This window comes from Nothoprocta perdicaria, unplaced genomic scaffold, assembly GCF_003342845.1.
Source record: "Nothoprocta perdicaria isolate Ctin4 unplaced genomic scaffold, notPer1 scaffold_405, whole genome shotgun sequence".
Taxonomy (NCBI): domain Eukaryota; kingdom Metazoa; phylum Chordata; class Aves; order Tinamiformes; family Tinamidae; genus Nothoprocta; species Nothoprocta perdicaria.
This window is the reverse complement of record NW_020455650.1, coordinates 342334-366804: the sequence shown is the minus strand read 5'-3', so window position 1 is coordinate 366804 and position 24471 is coordinate 342334. Positions and strand designations below refer to the sequence as shown.

The following is a 24471-nucleotide window of genomic DNA, read 5'->3' as shown; positions in this document are numbered from 1 at the left end:
ATTGACTCCAGGAGTTCGGGGACTCCAGAGGCCCTGCCTGAAGCAGTGCTCCTCCTTCAATGAGCAAGCAAGCTCTCCAAAGCACAACAAGAGGCAGCATGCCTCATGGCCTGTCCAAACCCTGCTCCTGTGAACACAGCAACGACACCAGGCTGCAAGGGACACGCTGGCCTGCCCTGCCCAGCCTCTCATGGCCCCAGGTTGGCAGAGCAGGCAGCTGCCAGGGACTTTGTAGTCCTCACCCCTGCAGCATGACGATGGATGCGTGCAACACGCTGTGCTGCGGCAGGGAAGGCTGACGAGCCGGGCAATCACACTTGGCCCCACACACTGCCTGCTAGGTTGGGTCTCAACACAGAGCAGCAGAAAGGTTTGGATTGCAAAGTACCTCTGGAGTACATCTACTCTATCCACTCTGCTCCAGCAGGGCCACCTGGAGCGTGTTGCACAGGATCCCACCCAGGTGGGTGTTGAGTATCTCCAAAGGAGGAGGCTCCACAGCCTGTTCCAGGGCTCTGTCACCCTCACAGTAAAAAGGTTCTTCCTCACACGCAGATGAAACTTCCTGTGTTCCAATTTGTACCCATCTACCCCCTGTCCTATCACTGGCCACCACCAAGAAGAGTTTAGCCCCATCCTCTTTACATCCTCCCCCCAGTTATTGTACACACTGTTAAGATACCCTCCCTCTCAMTTTTTTCTTCTCTAGGCTAAACAGGCCCAGCTCACTTAGTCTTTCCTCCTAAGATAGACGCTCTAGCCCCTTAATCATCTTTGWCACTCTACACTGGACCCTCTCTAGAAGCTCCATGTCCCTCTTGTCCTGGAGAGCCCAGAACTGCCCCYAGTGCTCCAGGTTTGGCCTCGACAGAGCTGAGGGGCAGGATCAGGATCCCCTCCCTCCACCTGGAAGCTGACTTTCAAAGGCAGCAGGTGCTACAAACAGGGATCCTCTTCATAAGGTGCAGAGGGAGGAAATGAGATGAAGAGGAGCTGGAGCCACAAGATGAAGCAACAGTAGGACTGAGAGACCTCAGCACTGTCCCAGTACYTCCCTCCTGCTGTGCTGGTACTTACCTGTCCTGTTAGTGGCACGAGTGGGGCTGGTCTCAGAGAGGGCAGTGGAGGAGACATTGGTGGGAGCAGCAGAGCAGCATGTGGAGAAACACGGAGGGTTGAAACACGCCAGCACACTTTGGCCAGGTAAACGGTAGACAGAGTCATGCACGTTCACTGTGACTGCAGGGCAAACAGTAGGGACACTCAGAGCAAGCAAAGGGAGAGGACATCTACATTCAGTAGAACGGAGAGGCCTGGGCATCCTCTCCACAAAACCACAGACTCAGGACCACCCAACGTAACAGCGGGCCAGTGCAAGGGAACCTCTGGCACAGAGATCCATCCATGTTCATCACCCTGCACCACAAATACATGACAGTGCTTTTCTGGCTGTTCTCTGCAATRCTGTGACCCACCTTGGTGCGTTGAGGTCCTGTCACTGGCTCTGTCAGATGTGACTGTGGATGGCACCAACTGAGTTTTATCAAAGTTCTGACTTGACCTAAAATTTAGGAAAATACAGATGAAAACCTCTAGTACAGGGGACAACATGCACTAGGAGAAGTGACTGTAGCAGTCAGCGGGTGATGGATCCTGGTATGTGGAGCAAAAGCAGACATGAGGAGCGCAGCACCAGGGAAGAGCAGACTAGGTGAGAGAAGGAGCTGTGAGAGAAAGGAGAGCAACGCAGGACAGAGGCACACAAACAGCTAAGATGATAAAAAGATGCCCCTGTAGACTGGTTTAGGCATCGCAAGACTGTCATGAACTAGACCCAGCTGGTTCAGAGGACACCATTTATGCTGCCTCAGTGATCACTGTGCAATAATCTGTCCTCAGAGAACTTCTTTTCTACTACTCATTTCCTGAGCAGTTTTATGACCTCAGACCCTGTATTACCCTCATACAGTCACACTGAAAATCCTCATGTCTGGGAGCCCCTATGCTCATCACCATGCCCAATGCCTGGGTCTCAACACTCTAGGTCACTCACCTTCACATATCACACATATTTATATATGTGTACATCATACATATATGTGTATATCATACATATGTGTATATCATACATATATTTATTTCCTCTTGAAAGAACGATGTCACCTCAGTCTCCTGGAGACTGTGTGAATATCATCCTCCAACGCTAACTGAAAGAGCTGAAAACCTACCACTATCCCTCAAGTTTCTCCCTCTCTCGTCAACATTTTTCACACATAGCTTTATTTTGCATCCCGTGGCCACTGCTATTTTTAATATTTAATAGCCTCTTGTGAAACATTCCGCTTAACGGAAAAGGGGAACTGTGCCTTGCATTGCTCTTTGTGCAGTATTTTGCTGACTTGTCCAAAGGATTCTGATAAACAGATAAGACATTTTCCTTTTAAGGGAAGTATGCAGCTGCATCCCTGCAGTTCATGTTAGTCGAGGCATTTTACAGGTCTGCTCTGATTAGGATCTCAGCCAGCTTTCCCTCTGTTGTTGTAAGACCCTACCTCCCAGAGACACTCTTTTCTCTCTCCTTTTTCCCTTTTTTGTTTGTTTAAGATATTACTTTTCTTGAAGTCGTAAAATACAAGAGCCCAGTTTATTGAGCAGCTGGGTACCTCAGTATCTTGCCTTTGCCTGGGTCAGATACCAGATTTATGTCAATCTTTCCAAACAYTCCCTGTGCCGATGATTATAACTTTTTTCTGTCCTTTTTCCTCCCAATATGCCATCTCCTACTTCAAGGTGACCCTTCATAATAAAGTTACTCACATACAAAGAGGTAGTAACATCCCTTCAGCTCATCCTTGAAAGTCTTTATTCTTTTTGCATACTGTTTTCACTCCTCTCAGACTGCCCATTCTTGCTGTACCTGAAATATGTAATTTTTTTATTCAGCCTTTGTTAAGTCCCCTAATCCTAATGCTCTTTCCATACTTCCTGATGAGATCCATGATCCTTCCCGTTGGAATCCCACTTGCTGAAGGATATTCCTATCACTCTCTGCTTTCACATCTTGCTCAGGATTTTTTTTTTTTTTTTTTTTTCTGAGGTGCAAATGGAAGAAAAACAAGAGGAATTGAGAGAAGGGATGCAGCAATTAAATAACAGTATAATAAAAGAATAACATACCGTGGACATAGAGCAACTGGGACCCCAGGACCCTTATGCCGAAAGAGTGCCAGGAGACAGGCAGGGGGCACAGCAAAAGAGCTACAGGGAGTGAAAGGAAAAAGGAGGTTGGTAGAGGAGGAAAGCAGGAGAGAATGGAAGATAACAGAAATGAAAAGGCAAGAAGGGAAAAAAATAAGGACATAGTGGAAAGAAAGTGGGTTAGATGAAAGAAGTAACCAGAAAAGGGAATGGAGAGAAATTAGATAGGGAGAGAGAGAAAAACAAACTTATTATCTAGTGAAGTGAACTCCAAAAGGAGTAAAGTGCACTGACAGTAAACGAGCAGCACAGCCTGTCCCGGGGCAAGCTTGTCGGGCTGGGGCCGTTCCCTGGCTGCTCTCCCCACACAGAGACACAATTTGTAGAAAGAAAACCCCTAGCACAGGCTGCTTCTGCCCCACAGCAACCAGTGTGCGTATGCTGCTTCAGTCCAGCTGAGGAGGCATCTAACAACATTCAGACAGGCCATGAGTAGGGATATGAGCAGCCAAACAATAGCTCTCTTTCTCTCTCTTTCTCTCTCTTTCTCTCTCTTTCTACTCCAAACAACTTTCTCGAGGTCAGACTTAGGTGCAAGAAAGCATTTGGCTTTCCAGGTTGACTCCCTGGAACTGTGATCGTTCACCCTGCAGTGATTTGTGTCTCGGAGATCCCCCGCTGGTCACCCCACTTTTCCCACAGAATCCAGAGGTACCTACCCATCAATATCCACAAGGTCCTCCTCATTGCGCAAGCTCAGCACGTAGAGGGTAGACATGGACACCACACTGGAAAGATGGACATGATTACAGGCTGAGGATACACATGGGGCAAGGGACAGGTCCTGGTACCGATCTGCTTCCACAGGACTTCAGCCTATGAAGGAAGCTTTAGGTCCACAGTTTCGCACTACCCGGCCTAGGGATGGCAGGGAGAGCTTGGCCTGCTTGTTCTGAGGACAGCAAGTGTGGTGGGGAGGTGTGACAGGGAAAGATGTCTCACAAGGCACTTGTACGTTTCACCAGCATACAGACTGTGCTGGTGCTGAAAGCCTTGAGATTGCAGTGAGGAGTGACATCGCTTCTGGCAAATGAAGCAAATCCAGTGCTTCCAGTATGGACAGCTTGGTCAGGCAGGCCCAGGCCAAACCAAAAGGTTGTAGGAATATAGACTGTTTGTTTAGCATGTCCCACAGCTCAGCGGTGAAAAAGACAGGGAGGAGAAAGCTGGTGAACGAAGACAAATGATTCGTGTGCCTCCTCTCCCCAAACCCGAATGGGTATTGGGGTGGCACTACAAGAATTAGAGGTATGGGCTATGCTAGAAGGGTGTGTGAGATGAGGAAGTTGATGGAGACAAGGGTCTGGCTAGTGTTAGATGGACAGAGGTCTGCAGATGGAGCCAAGTATGGTATTCAGGGCTTGGACAAGCAGATGTCAGCGTGTTGACACTGAGATGAGCTGGTCCTGCTTATGCAAGCCAGAGCAGCAACAACAATCCTCTGTACTGAGATGGAAAAAATCATTGCTCTAGCAGGCAGCAAGGATCCCCAGCAATGCAGCATACTAGTGAGAGGGTGTCCTTGACCAGCACACTACTACTGGGTTGGGGAGGATCCTCCCAAGGTGAACTATGACTTTTCCGAGAGAAATCCCTCCTAGTCAGAGTGGAGAAGAGGCAGGATGGGTGTGCAGACTTACCTGAATGCCATGATGATGACCAGGGCAATGATAGTGCCTTGCAGGAAGCGCTGGCTGATGCAGGCTTGTTCTGGAACAACTGATGGTGACTGCAAGAGAAACACCAGAAGACCCATTCAGGGCACCTCACCACTCTGGCCCTCTGTTTAAAGGACAGCCCATCCCATTGAGCCCAGATAAAGCTCTCTTCCTGCTTCCAAGGAAGCCATCCCCTCAGTGCAGAAGCCAGATAATGTTTTTGTAAGGCCTGGACTAAAATGCTGCCACAAGTAGGAGGGGCAGGAAAATGGGAACTGACAGGATCTCTCCTTTTCAACATACATAGGAAAAAATAAGAGAAAAGAGTCAGTTGCTCCTGGACAGACAACCTCCTCCCCGCGCAGCACTGTGTTTTGGGCATGGTTCCTTACCTTGCTGGCTACTTTGTGTGGCCTCTTTTTGTGGGGTACGCTCCCTGCACGGCTGAACTGGCTGCCTGTTTGGCTGCAAGGAGAAAGGAGGAATTACGCTGAGCTGCACAGGGCACTGCACTTGGAGCCATTCTCAGAGAAAAGGTGTACTCCTGCTAGAGCAGGATTCTCTGCAACATGACAGTCACAGATTGAGTTACTGTCACTCAGTCTGCTGCAGGGACAGATGCAGCGAATTGCMCAAAGAGCWTGAACTCTGCCCCAGGAATCAAGTRGATTAKGTTAAAGATGTWGGGAAGTGCACRGCAGAGCTATCTCAGAACTCTACCACAGGCCAAATGGCAACTGTCAATAACCGACTGTTCCCAGACCRAGTTAACAGCACCAAGGGGGGAAGATTCCTCCAAATTCCTTCCCAGATTCACTTTCCCAAACTGAAATGGCATTTAAGACTGCCTGGGCTTGCAGGGAGACACCTCTTTTGCTCCCTTGACCTTCTCATGCCTGTACCTGAATGCCCCAGAGCTCACAGTTGACTTCATGCTATCCAGCCGCTTGAGTTTGGCCAGTTTATGRCTCCATCTTTCCAGCTCATCGATGCGGGTCTCCAGGTTGTCCGTCAGCTTGCACAGCTCCTTCACAGCTCCAACATTCTCCATGAATATCCGCTCCTGCCAGGGGACAGGTCTGAAGTCTAAGTGGCCTGGCACATGTAGAAACTCCTGCTTCTCATGCTGGGTCCAGTCATTCCAACTGTTATCCCAATCCCCTACCCCAAGAAAAAAGCTACACAAAAATATCCAGCATTGAGGAGGCAGGGGGAATCACCYACCAAGGCACACCTGAATCTCTACAGCACCTAGATGAGGGCATAAGAGAAACTCTCTTCAAACTCTATCAAAATAACAGATGTTACAACCCACATATTGCTCCCTGAAGCAGCACATYGCTTTTGTGTGCTGTTTCAGTGCTGAGAACAAGGAATCTTAGATGCCATGGATAATTTACAGGGGCAGATAGATGCCTCTTCAGAAGCTGAATTGCTCAGCTAGGTGAACCWCACAGCCTGCTGTAACACGCCCTTTTGAAACTTGCACCATGCAACAACACTCAACCCCTCTCTGAACTGAGGGTTGGTGAACTGCAACATGCTGGCCATGAACACACGGGCCAGAAGATCCAAAAGCTCGTGCTCCCAGCTGCTACTAGCTGGTGATGTAACTGCAGGGATGTAGCCTCCCACAAAACAGAAACAAGGCACTAAGTTCAAGTTCTGGYCAGGCTTTCTGGGCAGAAAGGACACAGCGATGTGAAAGACAGCTGGCCTCTTTGAGAGAACACTATGGACATGGGCCATGGGAGGATACCTCCTTGACACCAGGAGCAGCAAGCAAGCTGCATAGGTTAGGAAGAGGTCAGGCTGCCAGGTGCTCTGGGTTATCTTGACCTAACCCCTCTATCTTATCTAGAAAGGAAAGATTATGAGTAAGACTCTCCCTAAAGAAGGGTGCCAACAAGAAGCCCTTCCTGAGGGAGATGCCCTCCACCATCAGGCTACTTCTTCCCTGTTTGTTTCTGCCATCCATTCAGGGTCTGTTCATGACACTTGACAGACCAGGCCGGTCTGAACCTCATACAGGCATATTGGCTGAGAATCACTTCCCAGGCACCACATTTTCACTCCTCCCTTTCCAACTTTATGCTAAGAAAAACAAAACAGAAACTTCTCTGCACAGTCCCCCCCCAACCTAGCCTCACTGGCCCTCCTTTGCCCTTCAGGCTGCTACTGACCTTATTAACCACCAGGAAGTTCTCTAGGGTCTTTCCATTAGAAAACACCAGGTCCCCAGTGTCCTTCACGGCTTCTGGGAGGATCTCCTTTACTTCCTGAGCAATGACACCTGGGTGGAAATGGCACAACAGGTCACAGCAGTCTAGGCAGGGCTTGTCCCGCTACAACTATTGCTCTAGCCCATGAGGTTGTTGGCAAGAYCCCTCTGCACTGGTAGCCTTTCAAGTGCACTCATCCTGCCCTGTGCAGAGCTCATCGGAGGCTCCACGGCCTGGGCAGCCTACACACCACTGAGATTCTCTAAGAGAAGAGTGAATGAAAAAGAGTGAAGGCAGCAGCTGTTCACTCACAGCTGATTCTCATGTTATGGGGACAGGGATATTTGCATCACCCTACACACAGCACACAGTTGTGTCCTGGCTCCCTCCAGATTTGGAGTCGCCTTATCGTGGCCTAAGAGAGGCTCTGAGCTGCTTTAGTTCCTCACTAAAGAGGGAACTTTATTAGATACCTAAACTTGAGGTGATGAGAAGCCCTTTCTCTCCTACACCCATACCACACATCTCTACCACTCTGGGAGCCACCACGGTAGAGAGTTTGCAACATGCTACGGCTGCAAAGCAGGCAGGGAGCGGCACTGGGACCGGCAAACAAATGTCGCTGTAGGCTGCAAAACGTGAGGTGCAGCACTGCAGACATAAGTGGGAAACCACAGTGTGAAACTGGGAGCCCACCTGTTTCAGAGGTGTTGTCAATGCCCACAGTGGCTGCAAACTCCGGCTTGTAGTTGTAGTGTACTAGTCGCATACGGGAGATCCTCTTCAGCTGCTCTGTTGTGTCCACCTGGGACAAGAGACAAACGCAGGCATGTTACAAATGCTTCCCAAGTTTCCCTAACCCTGACYGCAAGCTGCAAAATGCCTTTACAACCAGTTCCAAAGCCCATTCAGACTAGTCATGTGGACAAATACCATTTGCATCGGGGTTATTCTCCAGTTCTTGTCATTGGAAACATTTCTTGGACAGTGAAGCCAGAAGACGGAACCCCACTGCACACCCGGGAACAGAGGCAATTCTCACAAATATGAGACTTTATTGCATCCAGCTTTTTTTTGTACACCTACATCCGGCTTTAAAAGTAGAGCAGAGCTGAGTCTTTCACCCAGGCTCTTTAAGGTCCCAGTGTGCTGTTTCACRTATTCAACTGCTTCCAGGTTTGTCAGATCTGCATTTCCTTCTCCTGAAGGAAGAGGTATTATTCCTTAGGACACACTGGTCAGGCTGTGTTAGGAATAGATAGAAACAGCTGGACTGCTAAGGTATTTCCAGCCTATCAAGAGAGGCAGCTCACAGCCGCTCCAAAAGACTATGTTACAGTCAAAATTGTCAGCTGAAAGAGGTACACAAGGACATTCACACTCTCTCTGGTGCTTCCAGATCCTCAGTCATCCGGAGGGTAGCCTTGTTTTCACACCTCTTACCTCCTGGATGTCCTCCTTCACTCGCATGTCTGAAGGATGCATCAGGGAACCCATGACCTTCACATTGCCATGGACCACAAGGGCTTCATCGGGGCGGTCCGTRTTGATGCCAACTCGACCGTGGTGAAAGACGGTATCAGGGAGCTGTGCCCGCTGCCAGAGCACATCGCTATCACTCTCAAATTGACCTGGGTTTGAGGCCTGTAGAGACAAGAAAACAGAGACTCAACAGCAGCAGTAACAACACAAGGGAGAAAAGTATCCAGGCACATTCTGAGAAATGGACTAAGGACTTCTGCAGAGCCCTTCAGACCCAGCCCACTAAGGCAAGCAAGAGAGAGTGGATGGCAAGATACACCACACAGACAACAGATGCAAGTCATGGACAACAGATGCAGTTATGGAGAGTCATATCTGCCACGCTGATCTGCACAGTATCAGGCATCTCATTCCAGCAGAGCCCCATTCCAAATAGTATGGGAGAAAAACAGATGGAAAACAAAGTTGGGCATTAGCAGAAACACCTTGATGATACAGCTGTGTCCACAAATTTCCAAAATTTCTGGACCAGTTGTGCCCAAAAGAAATTTCCAGAAAGGAACTAGAGATGTGGAAGATCTCAGGTGAAATTGGGACACTTTGATCCAGGTGGTCTCAGTGTCAGAAGGAGGCTCTGGAGACCAATGGGTTGGGATCCTGGCAGACATGCCCTTCTAACTATGTTCACCTAAACTATGACCTTAATGATGACTTCAAGACTGATCTGTGGCCCCATCCTCACAAAACGGAAAGCAGGGAGGCAGAGAGACAGGTGTGGTATATCCAGCAGGATCAGCAAGGCCCAGAAGGTACGAGACAGAGCGCTGCAGCAGGTCGCAGCGACACACAGTCGCAGGGCTCCACTGCCAGCCCCGGGAACAGGTCCCAGCCTGTCCTCACAACAGAGACACCCTTGGTATTCACCCGCTGGCCTGGCCCTGTGCAAGCTTCTTTCCAGAGGAAGCAAGGCTGTGCTTTCCCTCGTGCCTGCTCTGCCCCTCTCCACAAAGGAGCACACCAGCTCTCTTGAGATGTCTGTTATCTCAGTTTTCAGAGCCRTTTTAATGATCTCAACAACTCCAACCAGAACTGCACAGGCTCATTTCCTAGGAAGTTACCAAGTCTGCAGAAGGAGACTGTGTTGTGGCTGTTGCTCCTGGGCCCAGATTCCTAGGATCCTGGCCCGCTGTGCAGGCCTTGCTATAGCTGTGACCAACTTGGCTTGAGACTGGGCAGCCCTTAGCAGTTCCCTAAGGCTTTGCACTGAGAACCCTGGAGACTGCATAATTCATCATATACTTACTTGTCTGCAGACTCTAGGGTCACCGTCTGTCCTCTGCTGGTGTTTTACCCCCGCACCAGCCCTTTGCTAGAGGGAATGGACAGTCACTTAAAAGGCTGCAGGGCAGGCACAGCCCATCACAACATCACAGCCTGTCCCGCAGAAGTCATGGACTCCTGTCTTGAGGCCCCGTGACTGAAAGCTCTCTCAGCAGAGCTCTGGGAGGGTCACAGCACCTGTCTTATTCTGCTCCTGTGCATTCATATTTGAGCACTGYTGCCTTAGCGCTTGCGAGAGGAGGAGGTCCCCAGAAGGCAAGCCAGGCTGCCCTGCTCCTGGAGCCTGGTCCCTGCTGCAGAATCTCAGCAACACCAGGCCCACACTCCAACCGGATATACTCTGAATTAGCTGTTCAAACTTGGGAGAATGGATGGCTTTCCCTGTCCATGGCTCCCTGCAACGGACTCTTGCATGCCTTGGGGCTGCTCAGGTTGGAGCACGTGGGTTCAGCAGGTGTGTAAAAGCTAAAGAGAAAACCCAGGCAGACCTATAGGCAAGACAGTAATGTTTTGGAGAAGGCAGGCAAGGGCTAGGAGGGGAAAGCTCTGAAAATTCAAAGAAAGGTAAGAAGATTGCCTAGGCAGTCCAACAAGGACTATCGGGCACTCTAGAAGCTGAAAAAGAAAGGGATCCTGAAAGTCAGGTAGAGACAAACAGTTGACTTACTCTGACGATGATACGCTCGGAGATGTGAGCTGCAAGCGTGTAGTTCTGGTTCTGGGCATGTGCCTGCAGAGCTACCACGAGCATGAAATACCTGACAAGAGGGGAGACAGGTCAGGAAGCCACTCCTGTGGCAGGGACAGAACACTAGGAACTGCTGAGTCTAGCTCATCTCTGGAGGATGCAGGCACCTGGCTGTCATGGCAGGCTTTGCATGTCACCTCTCCTTATGCTTTCGGGTGCATCCAATGTTTCCAACCCCTCAGAGAGTGGGAGACGCCCTTCTTTTGGGCACAGGAGACATCCTCTTTCTTCCACACAGACAAGGATTCAGGACCCATCTCCCTGTCCCCCCAATTATAGCTACACTCTCTAAGCTGAGGGCTGGCAGATCTACAGGTTGTGAGTGCTGAGAGCAGCCAGGAGAAGGCCTCTCCACTCCTCACCTCTGGTCGGGGTTGGGTTTGCCTTTCTTTCGCATGTTGTTGGCTGTGGTCTCACTGAAGTGCAGCCGCCCCACAGTCACCTTGGTGACCTGCTCTGGAGGCAGGTTGACCCTGGAGAAGGGAAAACAGACATGAATGAGGACACTGTTGGAGAGGAGGATCCTCAGAGAAGGGCCRTCTCCCGGCCTCTTCCACCGTGGCAGGTATATGAACTGAGTACAGGCTCAAGTAGTGCAGGGTGGAGTAGGAAATTGCAAGTTTTGCTGTAGGGGACAGAGGAGAGAAAAGGAGGGTGTTATACCCACAGTAGCAGTCTGGGCATTCTCCACCCTATTTCTTATTCCCAAAAAACAATTCCCCCACATGAACATATCCCCGACAATACTCACGTGACCGGGTTGAAGGGCCGTTTGCTGCGGTCTGACTGTGACTGTTCTATGTTGATGGACTGGTTCAAGGCCTCTAGCTGGAGGAAAAGAACCAAGCATGTGACAAGGTGGAAAACTGGAATTTTCCCCATCCCAGCTCCTTTTCCCCAGACTCTGCATATGCCAGCTTTTTGCCCAGACCCTCCTATGATTCCAAACAAGTAACTTACAACACCTAACCTCAGTGTGAGTATTATTCAAGCACGAGTGCTTCCCTTACCAGGAGGTAGCCTGAAAATGAAAGCAGATGAGATTTTCTCCAAGTGCCAATATTCCTCTGCAGTCAGGAGAGCGTGACAGGCAGACCTGAAGGCCCCAGGCAGTGACTGAGTCCATCTACATCCAGTCCTGGCATACAAGAGGAGGCCTTTCTCCAGCCTAYATCAAACCCAGCTCAGAAAACACCATGTTTCCCTTGCTCCCCTCTCTATTCCTCTTCTGCAGCTATGAATGGGTGGGAGAGAGGGGCTGGAGCTCTTGGCATAGCTCAGGCCAAAAGTTCTCTTCCAGCTAGTGTCCTAAATGCAAATACACCTAGTCACAAGCCTGGCCATGCCTAATTCCCTAAGGAACACTTCTTGTTGTCTGTAGCTCTTAGCTGCTTTGCTCACTCCCATCTTGTCTCCTGCCTGCAGGCAGAGCYAGAAGACAGGCTTCAAGCAGCTAGCAATGAAGTGGCGGGAAGAMAACCCTGAGGCACTGGCACAGTATGGGCCCTCATCTGCTGACCCAGGCATGACCACCACCAAATTGCTGGGTCATGGAAAGCACAGGCAAGGGATAAGCTTTGTTTTAACTTTCAGCACTCTCCTATGCATACATCTGCAACTTAGCATGTGAAAGACGCAGCGTTGCCTGATCCCAAACATCTGTCATGCACCCCTCTCCCGGCTGCACCCTTATCTCCTCCTTGCCTTCACTCCGTGAAGCTTCAGGTAGAAGCACTCTAAGGGTTTCAGGCCCTCGGGAGTCTTCACATACTTGGGATCTCCAAGCATGCCAATGTAGACCGTGACTTGGAAATGATTCTTCTTCTGGCACACGAAGGCGTCGTCACCCACTGAGAAGTTGAATCCCTTGTCGGCATCTACGCGGTAGGTGAGCATAGGGCTGTGGAAGAGGCAGCAGGTATTAGACCAAGGTCTCGTGCACAAAATCGGAGTCTCATATTGACAGAGGGGAGGATGAGCAGCCCAGCAGCAGCTGTAGCCCCTGTCTGAGCAAGAGGTGAACACAGCATGGTACATGGACATTATGCAGAATGTACATGAACCATACCACCTCCATTACCAGGAGGTGGGAAGGACAAGGAGAGAGATCACTTTCATGTCCAGGCACACCTGAAGAGCAACTGTGGTGCCAACAGTCCCACCTCTCTACAGACGYTGAAGGCCACATCTGTGCACACACACAGTCACACAGCTTTCCTGAGCCACAGCAAGCACACAGGAGAAGGGTAAGTTTGCAACAAGGCGCTAGCGTCGTTTAGCCCATGGTGCAGATGACCAGCACGTGCTACATAGTCCATACTGGGCTGAACTGACGCTGCTCTAAGGTGCTTGCCTGGCTGAGCAGCACACTGAGCGATGTGGCACCGTTACCTGATGTGAACACAAYGGCATGTCTAAGCCCTCACAACAAAGCCATCTTGCTGTGCAGGGATGAGACTTCACAGAACTTCCATATTCCCTTGAAACTCAAAGCATTTTTTTTTAGGAGGGTTTTCAGCTGCAAAGAAACACAGTTCCTACGACAAGGATTCGATGAAGATGCTGAAGCAAATATCCCTCTACTATAAACGGGGCTGCAAGACCCTTGACAATCACGAGCCACAACAGGCTATCATCTCTTTTCTGAGGTGATGCTTCCAGAAAGAGCAGGTCTTTATCTTTAGTTCAACTGTGCTAGAGATAACAGAGCTCCACATGCTGTGCGACCGGCACTAGCTTGCCCAAGGCCCAGATCAAACTCCTATTAAGTCGACTGCTGGTTTGGACCAAACAAGGGGGACTCCCACGTCTCTGTGCTCTGCCACATTCCCCGAGTCACCCACATTGGCCCTACTGCCAGGCAGTACTTGTCTGTGCGGTGGATTCCTGGGGAAATCAGAACCACCTGCTCGGGCGGCTGGTAATAAGCTCCAGCTCCCACCTTGGCTTGTCTAAGGAGGAGGGGGGACCTTGGCTGCACACGAGAAACACATACCAGCTGGGAAGGTTTAATCTACATCTCCTTAATGGGCTGGTTACTACGGCAACCAAGGAACTATGTGGTCTTCGCAGCAAGTCCCCTTTCTCTCCCACCAACCAAAAATCCAGGCTCAGGGCTGGTGGGCCCCTAGCACATGTTGCCTGCCTGACACATGGGGGTGAGGGAGATACCTCTCATCCACACGGCCCATCAAGAATTTCTAGCAGAACACCCAAATCCCACTTTTTTTTTTTTGACATTCCTTTACTTAAAGGAACATACATGAGTAAAAGGGAAGCAGTAAAAAAGGAAGCATTGCCTCTTCTAACAGGCATAAAAATTACTGTAAAAATCACACCCAAAAAAAAAAAGAACAGCCCCAACCTTCTCCATCAACTATCAATAGAATTAACCAGAGAGATGGATGGATAATACCCAGTGAGTACAGCAACGGAAGAAGAAGGCAAAGAGAAGAAGCTGCAGATGACTAGCACTGAACATCATCAGATGAGCAAGCCCAGCAGTCTCTAGGGAGCAGAGGATATGGAAAGGTCACTCTCTCCTGCATTCCTCGCCCTCTTTCCCAAACGTGTTCTTAGGATGACTGCCTCCTTTCCTCTGGGACGAAATGCCATTCTCTGCTCCCCTCTTCCCCCCTCAAATAATTGGACTGGAGCAGGATGAGAGAATCAGGTAGGAGGAATTTCTCACGAGCTAGATGTGCTGCAGTAGAAGTGCTTCAGCACGGTCCCCTAGTACTAGTACCAAGTGWAGTCCTGCAGTGTGCTGACACAGAGGAGGCAAGGACCATCTGCTCAAGACACTGTGCCCAGGGCTGGTGGACTGGTCTCACTGTAGCATCTAGCTCAAAGTCATACTGAGAGCCCAGCTTTACTGGACCTCAAAGCTGAACTCTAACAGCACCACAGGGTTGGGGAACCCACAAGTCTTCTTACAAGGCCATCTAGAGCATACTCCACCCAGTACCAGCACAGGACTGGTTCCTTCCCATCGCATCACCTCATACCATGTTCTTGGCCACGGTCCCTACCGTGGGACTACCTAGGTAATAAGGGGTTAAGAGTGGATGAGATCTGCAGGGCATTTCCAGGCAGCCATGAATAATGCCTGGGAGGCTCCGTAACTACTTATTTTTTGCACTCGAGGACCCTGGGCTGCCTGTGATGTGCCCCGAACACAAACCAGATGGTGGAAGCAGAGCGCTACCTTAGCTCGGAAGTATGAGAGGAATTCCCCTCTGCTCTTGCCTTCCTCGCAACTTCAGCCTCTAATTCTCTGGCTGGCTCTTCCCTCTGGGGAGCTATAGCTAAGGCTGGCCTGATCAGCTCCAGCTCTGTGTGCAGCAGCCGTTCCTCAGAGAGCAGCAGAGACCCCAGAAGGCAGCCTGTCCCTAAACCTCCTTCCACTCCACCGAGGGTCCTTCTCACCCTACTCTTCGGTTCCTTGCTCCTTCTGGCACCTCAAAGGCCTAGGTAGTTCTCCTCCCTCAGGTTTGTGGCTCTGGATGCACTGCCCTCTCCACCAGCACCAACGCCTGTTCCCTGTCCGCACTCACTACACAAGCACAGCAGCTTCTTTCCAACCCAGGTGGTCATGGCACCCCCAGCAGATGCAAGGACCCTTCCTGACTCCTTTCACAAACATTTACTGTCCCAAAATGCCACAGCTTCTGAGTACCTGGGATCCTTGATCACTAACTGCTTACCCCACTGTTTTTTAGATTAAAAAATGCAGAGGAAGGTGAGGGGCTGACTAAATGAGTGAAGCTTCCAAAACATGCTCTGGTTAACGTTAACTCAAGCTGATGGCTGATGAACACTTGCTGACAGAAAGCAAACACTCGGGTTCCCTTCCTTCTGCCTTCCAGAAATGCCTTCTCTCTCTGGCCCACTGTTCTCAGAGGTCCCCTTTGCAGAGTTCCTGAAGGACAGGATTTTACAGTTGGCTGTGAGGTGTCGCATCCAGGTGGAAGTGACCTGAYAGGATAGATCTGAGACAAGAATCCAGCCCCTCGGATATAAAAGAGGGGAGAGAACTACCTAGCTCTTTGCCTCCAGCCTGAAACCTCTAGCTGAGCCAAATAACTGCTTTCAGAGATTGCACCCCACCCCAAACTGCAGCCTGGGAGCCTTATCCACAGCCTTATGTATTCCAGTGATTGCTTACCCTCACATTTTTAAGTCTCCCTTGGAAGCAACAAGCTTCCAAGCTCCAAGACAAAGCTCTGCTTCACCTCAACCCAGGCTTTCAGAGTGACAGTCACCTCTCCTCCCTGCTCACCTACCAGACCTGCAGCAGGGCAGCTGGGCATTGCGTCCCTCCTGAGAGACTCTCTCGGGGTGGGTGGTTGCTGCAAACGTAGCACAAAGAGAAGGGACAGCAGCTGATACCAAATCAGAACAGGTTGCTTGGATTAGGAATGATGCTGTTGACTGGCCCCTGCCAATGGTTTGAGAGCAGGCAGTGCAATGCTGGCTTCTTCCAGTGAGAGCACAAGGCCCAGAGGGCAAACTATCAGGAATAAAAGGTCTGGGGTCAAATGGATTGTTTTAGCCAAAGGCCTCTATCAACAAAAGAAGTTTAACACGGGACTCAGCAGGCCAGGATCATAGCAGAGGATTTTTCCTACTGCCAACTGAGATTGAAAGGTGACAAGCTCCCCACTGGCAGTGGGAAGGCTTAGAGGAGCTGCCAGACAGCAGGGAGAATCAAATGCCCTCACCCTCCACATTAAGGGGCAAAGGAAAAGGCACTGCAAAAAAGAAGGAATTACACTTGTGGTTGAGAGCCAGGATTGTCAGAAGAATCCTCACATGCCATCACTTGCGTCTTTTCTGGAAGAAAAATCTTCTCCACCTTTCTCTCATTTCCCTTCTTCCTTCTAGATTACCCAATATCTCAGTCATTCGTATGACATAATGCCTGGACACCCTTTGATTCYCTCTCACCTTTTTTTTTTTTTAATTTACTTTTTTCTTTTTTTCCAGATACAAATTCCAGAATGTAGGATAGAACCTACAATTAAGCTCTGACAYATTCTTTGCATGAGAGATCAAGATGTCAGCGATCAATTACCACGGGATTTGCCAAGCCTGCTTTGCCTTTGGGAGCCAGCTGGTCAAAGCGATTTGCCCAAGACGCTGTGCCATCCAACCTGGAAGTCCCATCAGAAGGATTGGATCACGTCGCTCCGGACAATATCTCYTTGAGGAGATCCATGTTCTGCAGTATCTAAGGTCGATGCTGTATCTAGCAGCATTTATTCTCATCAAGGAGTGCAAGCATGAAGGACCAAGTTCAGACTGAAGGCTTGAGYTGTGGCCGGTTGCAGAGTAGAAGACATAAGAACTACCAGTTTACTGGTCTACACTGGCCCAGTTCCYGGGGTCAGAGAACAGAGGCTCCAGCCTCAGCACGGAAAAGTTTCTGCTCAGCTCTGCATTATCCCTCACCAGCTGCCTTGCCTCAACCTGTAAACAAATGGCGAGGAGGAGGAAGGAGCCTGCTGGGATTTATCAGAGCATGCTGTCAGAGAGATGGATTACTCCCGTTCCCGAGAGTAAATTAGCGAACCGCCTTGTTCCAGGCCTCTTGGGCACCATTGCTGGAAACCAACTAACCCTTTGGAAGGTTCAGGGAGTCYGAAACCACAAAACTAGTGCAAAAGGCTAGGAAAAAAATACATTATCAATAAAACTAATCTTGAGACTTTGGTCTTTAAATCAACAGATTCCTCAGCCCACAGCAACGCCCGAGACATAAGCTGACCAAGCCATGACAAAGATTTCCAGGCCTCTTGGTTCATGATGTTATGATTCCTCCTTTCCTCCACTTTGGGGAAGCACCATTACGCACAATAATGACACCTTCTCCATCTGTGCAGGAAAATGCAAGATTGCAGCCCCTTCCGTGATGCCGTGATGGCCTCAGTTAGGCACGCTGGCCTGGCTTGGACGGGAGCACTGTTCATTTAAGCAGAAGGGAGAAGTTCTGCTTCCCACCCAACAGGAACGAGAGCAGTGAGGCTGCACRGGACAGCAGGTCTAAGTCACATATTAGATATGTGCTGTGCTCAGATCAGCAGATAGCTCTGAGGCAGCGCCAGGAGGGTTTATTCCTCTTGCCCAGAGGCAGATGACTCAACTCCTAGGTGAGAAAAGAGTACACCAGACTCTTATCAAAGATAGGCAGTGTGGGAAGAGTGTTCAGGGCAGACAGGAGCACTAGACTGAACTCGACCCCATCTCAACCCATTGTAAAGGGCTCTGACAAGAAAATGGAGAACTATTACTGACTGTTGGGGAGTTGGCTCTCCATCTTCCTGACCTCCGTCAACGCTCAGTGGGAGATGGGAGAACTAAAGCCTTCTCTCTGCGAACGCCATTCTTCACACACATCCCACGTTAATCCAGCTTGTTCCTAAGAACGCTGTATCAAAACTAAACCCTTTTAGTTCACAGCATGCGGGCCCTGTTCCCCTCTGTTCTTCTCCCAGTGGAGAGGGCTGTCACATGGAGTGGATGGGTATGTAGCCAAGGCAGGAGTGATAAGCATGAAACTGGGGAAAAAAAGCCAAAGTTTAAGGATGGCATCTCCTTCCTAACAGTCTCAGCTGCCATCCACACAGTCCCTGGAAAGGGAGGGCACATGGCTGCCAGCAGATCCACCATATACATGTTCTGTTCACCCTTTGCCCAAGAGATTAGGACCACATTACTTTTACCTGTTCCCAGGGCACATCTCTTCATGATTTGTTCCGAGTACCCTCTTCTGTTGCTGAGCAGCTCAGACAGACAGTAGACACAGTCAATGTACATGTGAAGTCCTCCCAGAAGTCGGTCAAGAGCCTAGCAACTTGGATTTTCCCCCCCAAAGGCAGGATAATGGTACCACTGGTTGCCACAGACAGATTCTTGGATCCCAAAGAAACTGACACCCAAGTCCCCATCACTGAAATGCATCTTCCTGCAAGATGTTCACAGAAGAAAGACCATATTGATCTATATTTCAAAACTGGAAAACTCTCGTCAACTAATGGATCTCTACATATAACAGTCTTTGAGACACTGTTGTCCTGCTCTTGGCAGAGAGTCTGCTACAGGACCCAACTTCGGGTGTGAGAATGAGAATGAGAAGAGAATGAGCATGAGAAATCATTTAACTGTATTTTTGCCCTGCAGGGCCATGGGCATCAACGTGGAAAATACTGTAAAAGTTCAAAAATGTATTAATAAAATACTACCAAAGTGATKACTCCACCCGTGGGATACCAGTCCAATAGAAAGTGTCATGCCTAGATGCAGGAGGATCTAGACTGGGTCTCTAGCACGGCACTAACCACCGGACTGGTTTCCCTGAGGCAGAACAGGAGGCAGCATAAGCACTACAAACCTGGGAAAATCTCCTCCAGGGAGGCTGTGAGCAGTTACACCTCATCATCTAAGTGATTTTGCATTTAGGAAAAGATGAAGGTTCAGTTTGTACAGGCTCTCCTAGAGTTATCTTAATGCTAACCTCTACCAAGGAGGAAGTACTACTGAGGCAGTACATAACAACAACAACAAGTTAATCAACCCTTGACTGTAAGCTTTTATTCYGGTCAAGTCTACAGTCACACCAAACTGCATGTGGATTCCTAAAAATGGCATCAATTCCCTTCAAAGGAATTTATCCATTACACAACCAAATGGGGAGGTAAACACTAGAAAAGCAATTTTGCCTTGGCTTGCACACTAAATCTTAAAAGCAGGTATTAGCAAGTAGACATAAATCCAAAGAACGTCGCAGCTGAGAGCTAGGTTTGCTGGAGTTTGAAGCTATGGTTTTCAATACTCCAGAAGCTTCTCCATGCCCTGCAAGAAGTATTGTATAGCTGTATACCAGTACTGCTTATATTACACTTGGGTGCATAAATCTCCAATAAATCTCTGAATCAGGAACTATAACATCTGAAAAATGGTCTGTGACAAGCTGAAATCTATCAGTGAGAACCCGGGCCAGAGAGCTGCGACATGCTTCAAATGAGAGACCATTCACTCACGACATGTAAACAGCAAGATGGAAAAAAAAGGGGAATTCATTATGTCAAAGTTAAGACCAAGGACAGGCAAAAGGTCTGCTCCTACCCTTACTAGTAAAGGTAAAGTTATGTGTCTGCCATATGGTGAAAGGACTGTTGTGACTGAAAGTAGAAGAGTGGCCACTCTTTCGCTCAGCCACTCGCCAGGGGCAAATAAACTGTGACCAARCATTGCCCTACTTGGAAAAGGGTTTTGCTTCTCTCTTGACCCCTCCGTCTTTCAGAGTCCCTTTGACTTTGGGCAAAAATACTAAAATGCTCACAGAGAAAGGCAAAATTGGCATGAAAAGAGATAGTCTGGGAGGAGAGTGGTTGGCTGCAGTGAGAAACTGAAGATGGACTAAGGGAAGAACTCAAAGCAGTGAATGCTGCAGAATGCTGACTGGGAGGACCTTCTAGGGACAAGTCCATCTGGCGTTTTTCTGTGCTCAAATGAAAAGAGCCCAAGTCCCCGTAGGCCCCATAGGCCACATGTTCTGAAGAGCCTTAAGAGCTCTTCACATTCAGGAAACCTTAGAGGCACCTGGCCAGTTAAGAGAACGGCGGTGCTGCAAATTCCCAGGGATGCTCAGGTCCTGGTTCAGATTCAAGTGACAGCAATGTTGTGTTCAGACAGTGCTACAGGAAGGGGGAAATGAGGAATTCAAGTGCAAACACTGCTCTAAGCAGGAAAACAGGACAAGACTCCAGTATGTTTGTGCGCTCAGGGAGGGATGGCCAAGTCCCCCCTTCCCACACAAAGCAAACTGATCACGGAGAACAGAGTCAGGTTACACAACCAGACTTTGGAGCTACTTAGAAGTTTCCAGAAGTAGCTCTCATATCCATACAACATGTGATGGGAAAATAGTTTGGCAAATGAAGCCTGTTGGGAAGGTGACAAGCCATAACACCCTAAGGAAAAACCTCCAGGCCACAGAGAAAACACTGGAGTTTGAATTCAAGTTCTGCAGAGGAGATACCTGCTTCAGCAGACTACTACCCCATAAATACCCCAAAAAGGGGGATTTAAGATTGCATGATGGCTTTAAAACTACCAGACAGAGAGAGACTCCCCTACGATTCTGAAAAGTGAAATACAGTCCTGATGTAGAAAGCAGTGGAGAGGACTATAAACGGAAGAAAGAGGAGCAATGCCTAACAGGATAGCATGCAGTGTGCTGCTGTTCATGAAGGAAACAACTTATTATTCCAGGTAAGGACTGCAGAAACTGCATGTTGTCATGTTATTCCCTTCCCTTCTCCTCCTTTCCCCTTCAAGGGACAGGTCAGTATGGGTGTTGTTATTCCACCTGAAGGTGGGAGATGATGAGACAGGGAATGACACTCAGCATAAGAGTTGCCCCTCACTAACCCAGCTATAAGGAGCTAATTAGTTCAGTAAAAGATATAACTATGACCCCAAATTCCCCTCTCTTGCTGTGGTCAGGGAAACAGCTACACACACAGCCTTTGCAAATGACAGGATGTCACCAAAGTAAATGAATCCATCAGCCACTTTTCCTTTGCAGGAGAACAACTAACAACATGCCCCAGTCATGGTGAAGATCAACACAGGGCCTACAGCTGGGCTGGCAGGAGATCCCTGAACAGGAAGCTCGGACGTTGCAACAGCAGCTCTTGTACATGTCAAAAGACCTTCGTCTTCCTTCACAACGGACCAGGTGTCCTTAGCCCTTTAGGACACTGTCTAGGCAAGTTATGATAATAACCTTGCATTTTTGGTATGGCAGACAGAGCACCCCCACGTCCTCCATGCCTCCCAGCGGGACCAGGTCAGATACTGACCGTGTAGAAACGCGAGGAGGGGAGACAGGGGTGTTTACTCGGCAAGCGGTTCCTGGAACGCAGCCTGCTGATTGCCAGTTCTGTGTCACCTTTGAGGAATGCAGGGAGGATGCAGAGCGGTTTCTTCCTGAGCTCTCATCTTTCCATACACGGGCTGGTGTCCACACGCTGCCTCCACCCTCCCTCTGCCCCGGCCTTTTCCTTTAACTGGCTGAGCTGAGTCCAGCTCGGATCCTGTCAGCCTGCCCTCCCACCTCAGCCTAGCCCTTCACTGCAGCTTCCCAGCACTCTGCCTTGCCCTCTGCTTCCCTGTTTGCCTCAGCCACCTYGGCTCTCCTCTCCACCCACTGCCCTCGCCTCTCTGACATCTCCCTGACCCTCCCAGCTTTCATCCATCACTCCTCCTTCTCTCCTCTTCTACTCATTAGCCATTCTCATCAGCCTCCTTTCTAGACTGCTCCCAAGATGCRTGGAGGTGGCTCTGGACCCATGCCACCCATGCTGCATATTCTTCAGTGAATCTTAATACTTATCTTAAAATCCAGGACTTGGGTAAGCCTGCCCAGGGAAATGGATCCTCCTAGGCCAAATCATACTCAGGCCTGGTTTGCCAGCACAAGGCACCTATTAAGCAAGGTGCAGCAAGGGCTGAATGGCATTCAGAAGAGCATCCATCAAAGTTCCCAAATTTTGCCTTCCACTGTCTTTCTTGACCTGCACTGCCAGCCCCATTTCTTAATCTTTCAGCAGCACTGCAGAAACGCAGAGAAGCAACTTGTGCAAAGGCAAAGGTAAAAGAGGGAGAGTATTTCCACCACAACGAAGGCAAGCAAAGACGCTCAGGTAATACAAGGATGTTGGGGAGGGGAGGGCAAGACGACCCTTGCCCCAGGCCGAGTGGCTCCTTGTCMCTTGCCACTAATGACAGGAAAAGGTGAACCTGACTTTCCCCAAAGGTGAACGCATTACTCACAGTTCTTTGTAGTTGGCATCATACAGGGTTGCCCATTTGTTTTGCTGATGTGGCTGCCACTTTATAGACTGGTAGTTGGGATCCAGGTAGGAGCCATTCAAGCTGTCATTATCTTGAATCAGGCCTGTGGCAAGGAGGAAAGACATACTTAAATCACTCTGGCAAGGCATCTAGGTAGACAAGAGCAAAAGAAAGCTACTGGCAGTGCCCACATGGGCAGCCTGAAGCCTTCTTGACTGACAGGGCACCGCTATGAGCAGTATATCTAGGTTATAAGTACAGCACCCTCCTCCTCTTTTGGGAACCCAGCTGGGGCAAGTGTTTCTGGCTGGACCCTGTTGTGCCCATACGCTCTCCTCCCAGGCACCCCGGCTGAGCAGGACATCTGGACTAGCCAAAGGGGTTGCATGCTGGCGGGATTAAGAGGGAAGAGGGAGGCAAAAASCCCACATACCTGGTGAAAGGGCCCCCGGCTGGTGCCAGGGGGGTGTTTGGACTCTGTCAGGGTTGAGTGGCACGGACCCCATACCCGGCTCCTGCTTTATCAGCCCGTTGAGCATTTGTGCATTGAGGGTGTTGGGAGGTGACTCGGAGTGTTTCCTCTTCTTGGCAGGGTGCATGGGGAGGCTGCGGAGACCCACAGGAAAGCAAAGGCAAAAGAATGAGCTGGTGCAAGAGCACAGGGGGAAGTGGTAACACGCCCATAGCAAGTGATCAGGAAAAGGCTGTGATCCTACATAAAAAAAMCAGAACTTTCACTTAGGGCACTAGAGGTTCTTTTAAAGCTTTTCTACTGCCAGCCTCTGTCTATTCCCAACTGTCTATTTCCCTTCTGTCTATTTCCCTCTATTCCCCTCTGTCTATTCCCAACATTCAACTTCAAATGACTATCCCTGCTCCAAGGTAGGTCATCCCCACCCTGACACCTCCCGAGCTTTTTWAAATTTCTTCTACAGAAATAGGGCACATTTCCTAATTAGCAATTAAAAACAGTAATTTTGTTCTGCAAGCCTCARACTCCCAACATGCCTCATTCCCACCTCCCCAAATCATGCAAACAAGTCCAAAAGTGCTCGAAGGCCTTACTCTGCTCCATGTTGCTGGAGGAGCTGATGCAGCATCTGCGACTGCTGGGCATTGTGGAGGTCACCTGGCGACATGCCCTGCCCAATGCCGTACGGTGGCATCAACGGCTCGGCCTTCATGTACATCTCCCGCTGCAGGCTGGGGTAATGAGGGTTGAGCTGCTGCTGGTGAGGGTGAGGTGGAGGCGGGGGAGGACCCTGAAGGTGAGGAGGTGGAGGMGGCGGAGGAGGATGCTCCAGGCGGGAAGGGGGAGTGATGTGGCACATATTCTCGGGGGTCATGGTCCGAAGAAGGTGAGGATCTTGAAGGAGAAAAAGAAAGAGTGATGGGTTAGACCAGCAGGTAGGGCAATGCTCTGTATGGCATAAGCCCACATCCAGCACACACATAGACTCTGCTCCAAAGTTACCACTGGGAATTTCTTTCAGGCATTCCCCTCTCCCCAGAACTGTCCCAATCTCTGTTAGCTTCATGAACCCACACCTCCCTGCCTCTTTCGGTTAGCGTCGACARGGCTGTGAACCTTCAGCAACTTTGTCTCCCTTGCAGTGGCTACTCTGCCTTGAGCTGACTTCTCCTCCCAGATTCTTCAACAGCCCCCACACTTGATAATGATCTCAAGAGATTCCCAGCAAGAAAATTTCAATTATGGCTTCTTCATCACATCATCAGCATCACAGGACTTCATCGCATATCATTCATCAGCAAAAGAGAGCGAGAAGGGGAGAAGATCCCATTCAGGTTCCCAAAGCACAAAATCAGAGTCATAGAATGGTTGAGGATGKAAGGGACATGTGAAGATCATATTGTCTACGCCTCCTGCTCAGGCTGGATC

At 49.6% G+C, this 24471-nt stretch overlaps 1 protein-coding gene across 4 annotated transcripts in view; it reads right to left on the bottom strand.

Moving 5' to 3' along the window:
• Positions 1-24471, bottom strand: part of MYRF (myelin regulatory factor) — a 72546-nt gene that overhangs the window by 5609 nt on the left and 42466 nt on the right. For 2 of the 4 annotated variants that reach the window (XM_026045611.1, XM_026045614.1), the window contains exons 5-21: positions 23637-23937; positions 23005-23177; positions 22551-22674; positions 12414-12609; positions 11461-11537; positions 11072-11182; positions 10629-10719; positions 8582-8782; positions 7835-7943; positions 7100-7209; positions 5819-5979; positions 5309-5381; positions 4899-4987; positions 3918-3986; positions 3178-3258; positions 1476-1561; positions 1078-1239 (exon numbers count right to left, since the gene is read on the bottom strand). In XM_026045611.1, the coding sequence (XP_025901396.1) occupies positions 1078-1239; positions 1476-1561; positions 3178-3258; positions 3918-3986; positions 4899-4987; positions 5309-5381; positions 5819-5979; positions 7100-7209; positions 7835-7943; positions 8582-8782; positions 10629-10719; positions 11072-11182; positions 11461-11537; positions 12414-12609; positions 22551-22674; positions 23005-23177; positions 23637-23937 (2214 nt within the window). The remainder of the gene's footprint in view (positions 1-1077; positions 1240-1475; positions 1562-3177; positions 3259-3917; positions 3987-4898; positions 4988-5308; positions 5382-5818; positions 5980-7099; positions 7210-7834; positions 7944-8581; positions 8783-10628; positions 10720-11071; positions 11183-11460; positions 11538-12413; positions 12610-22550; positions 22675-23004; positions 23178-23636; positions 23938-24471) is intronic. The other 2 variants (XM_026045613.1, XM_026045615.1) reach the window with 2 other exon arrangements.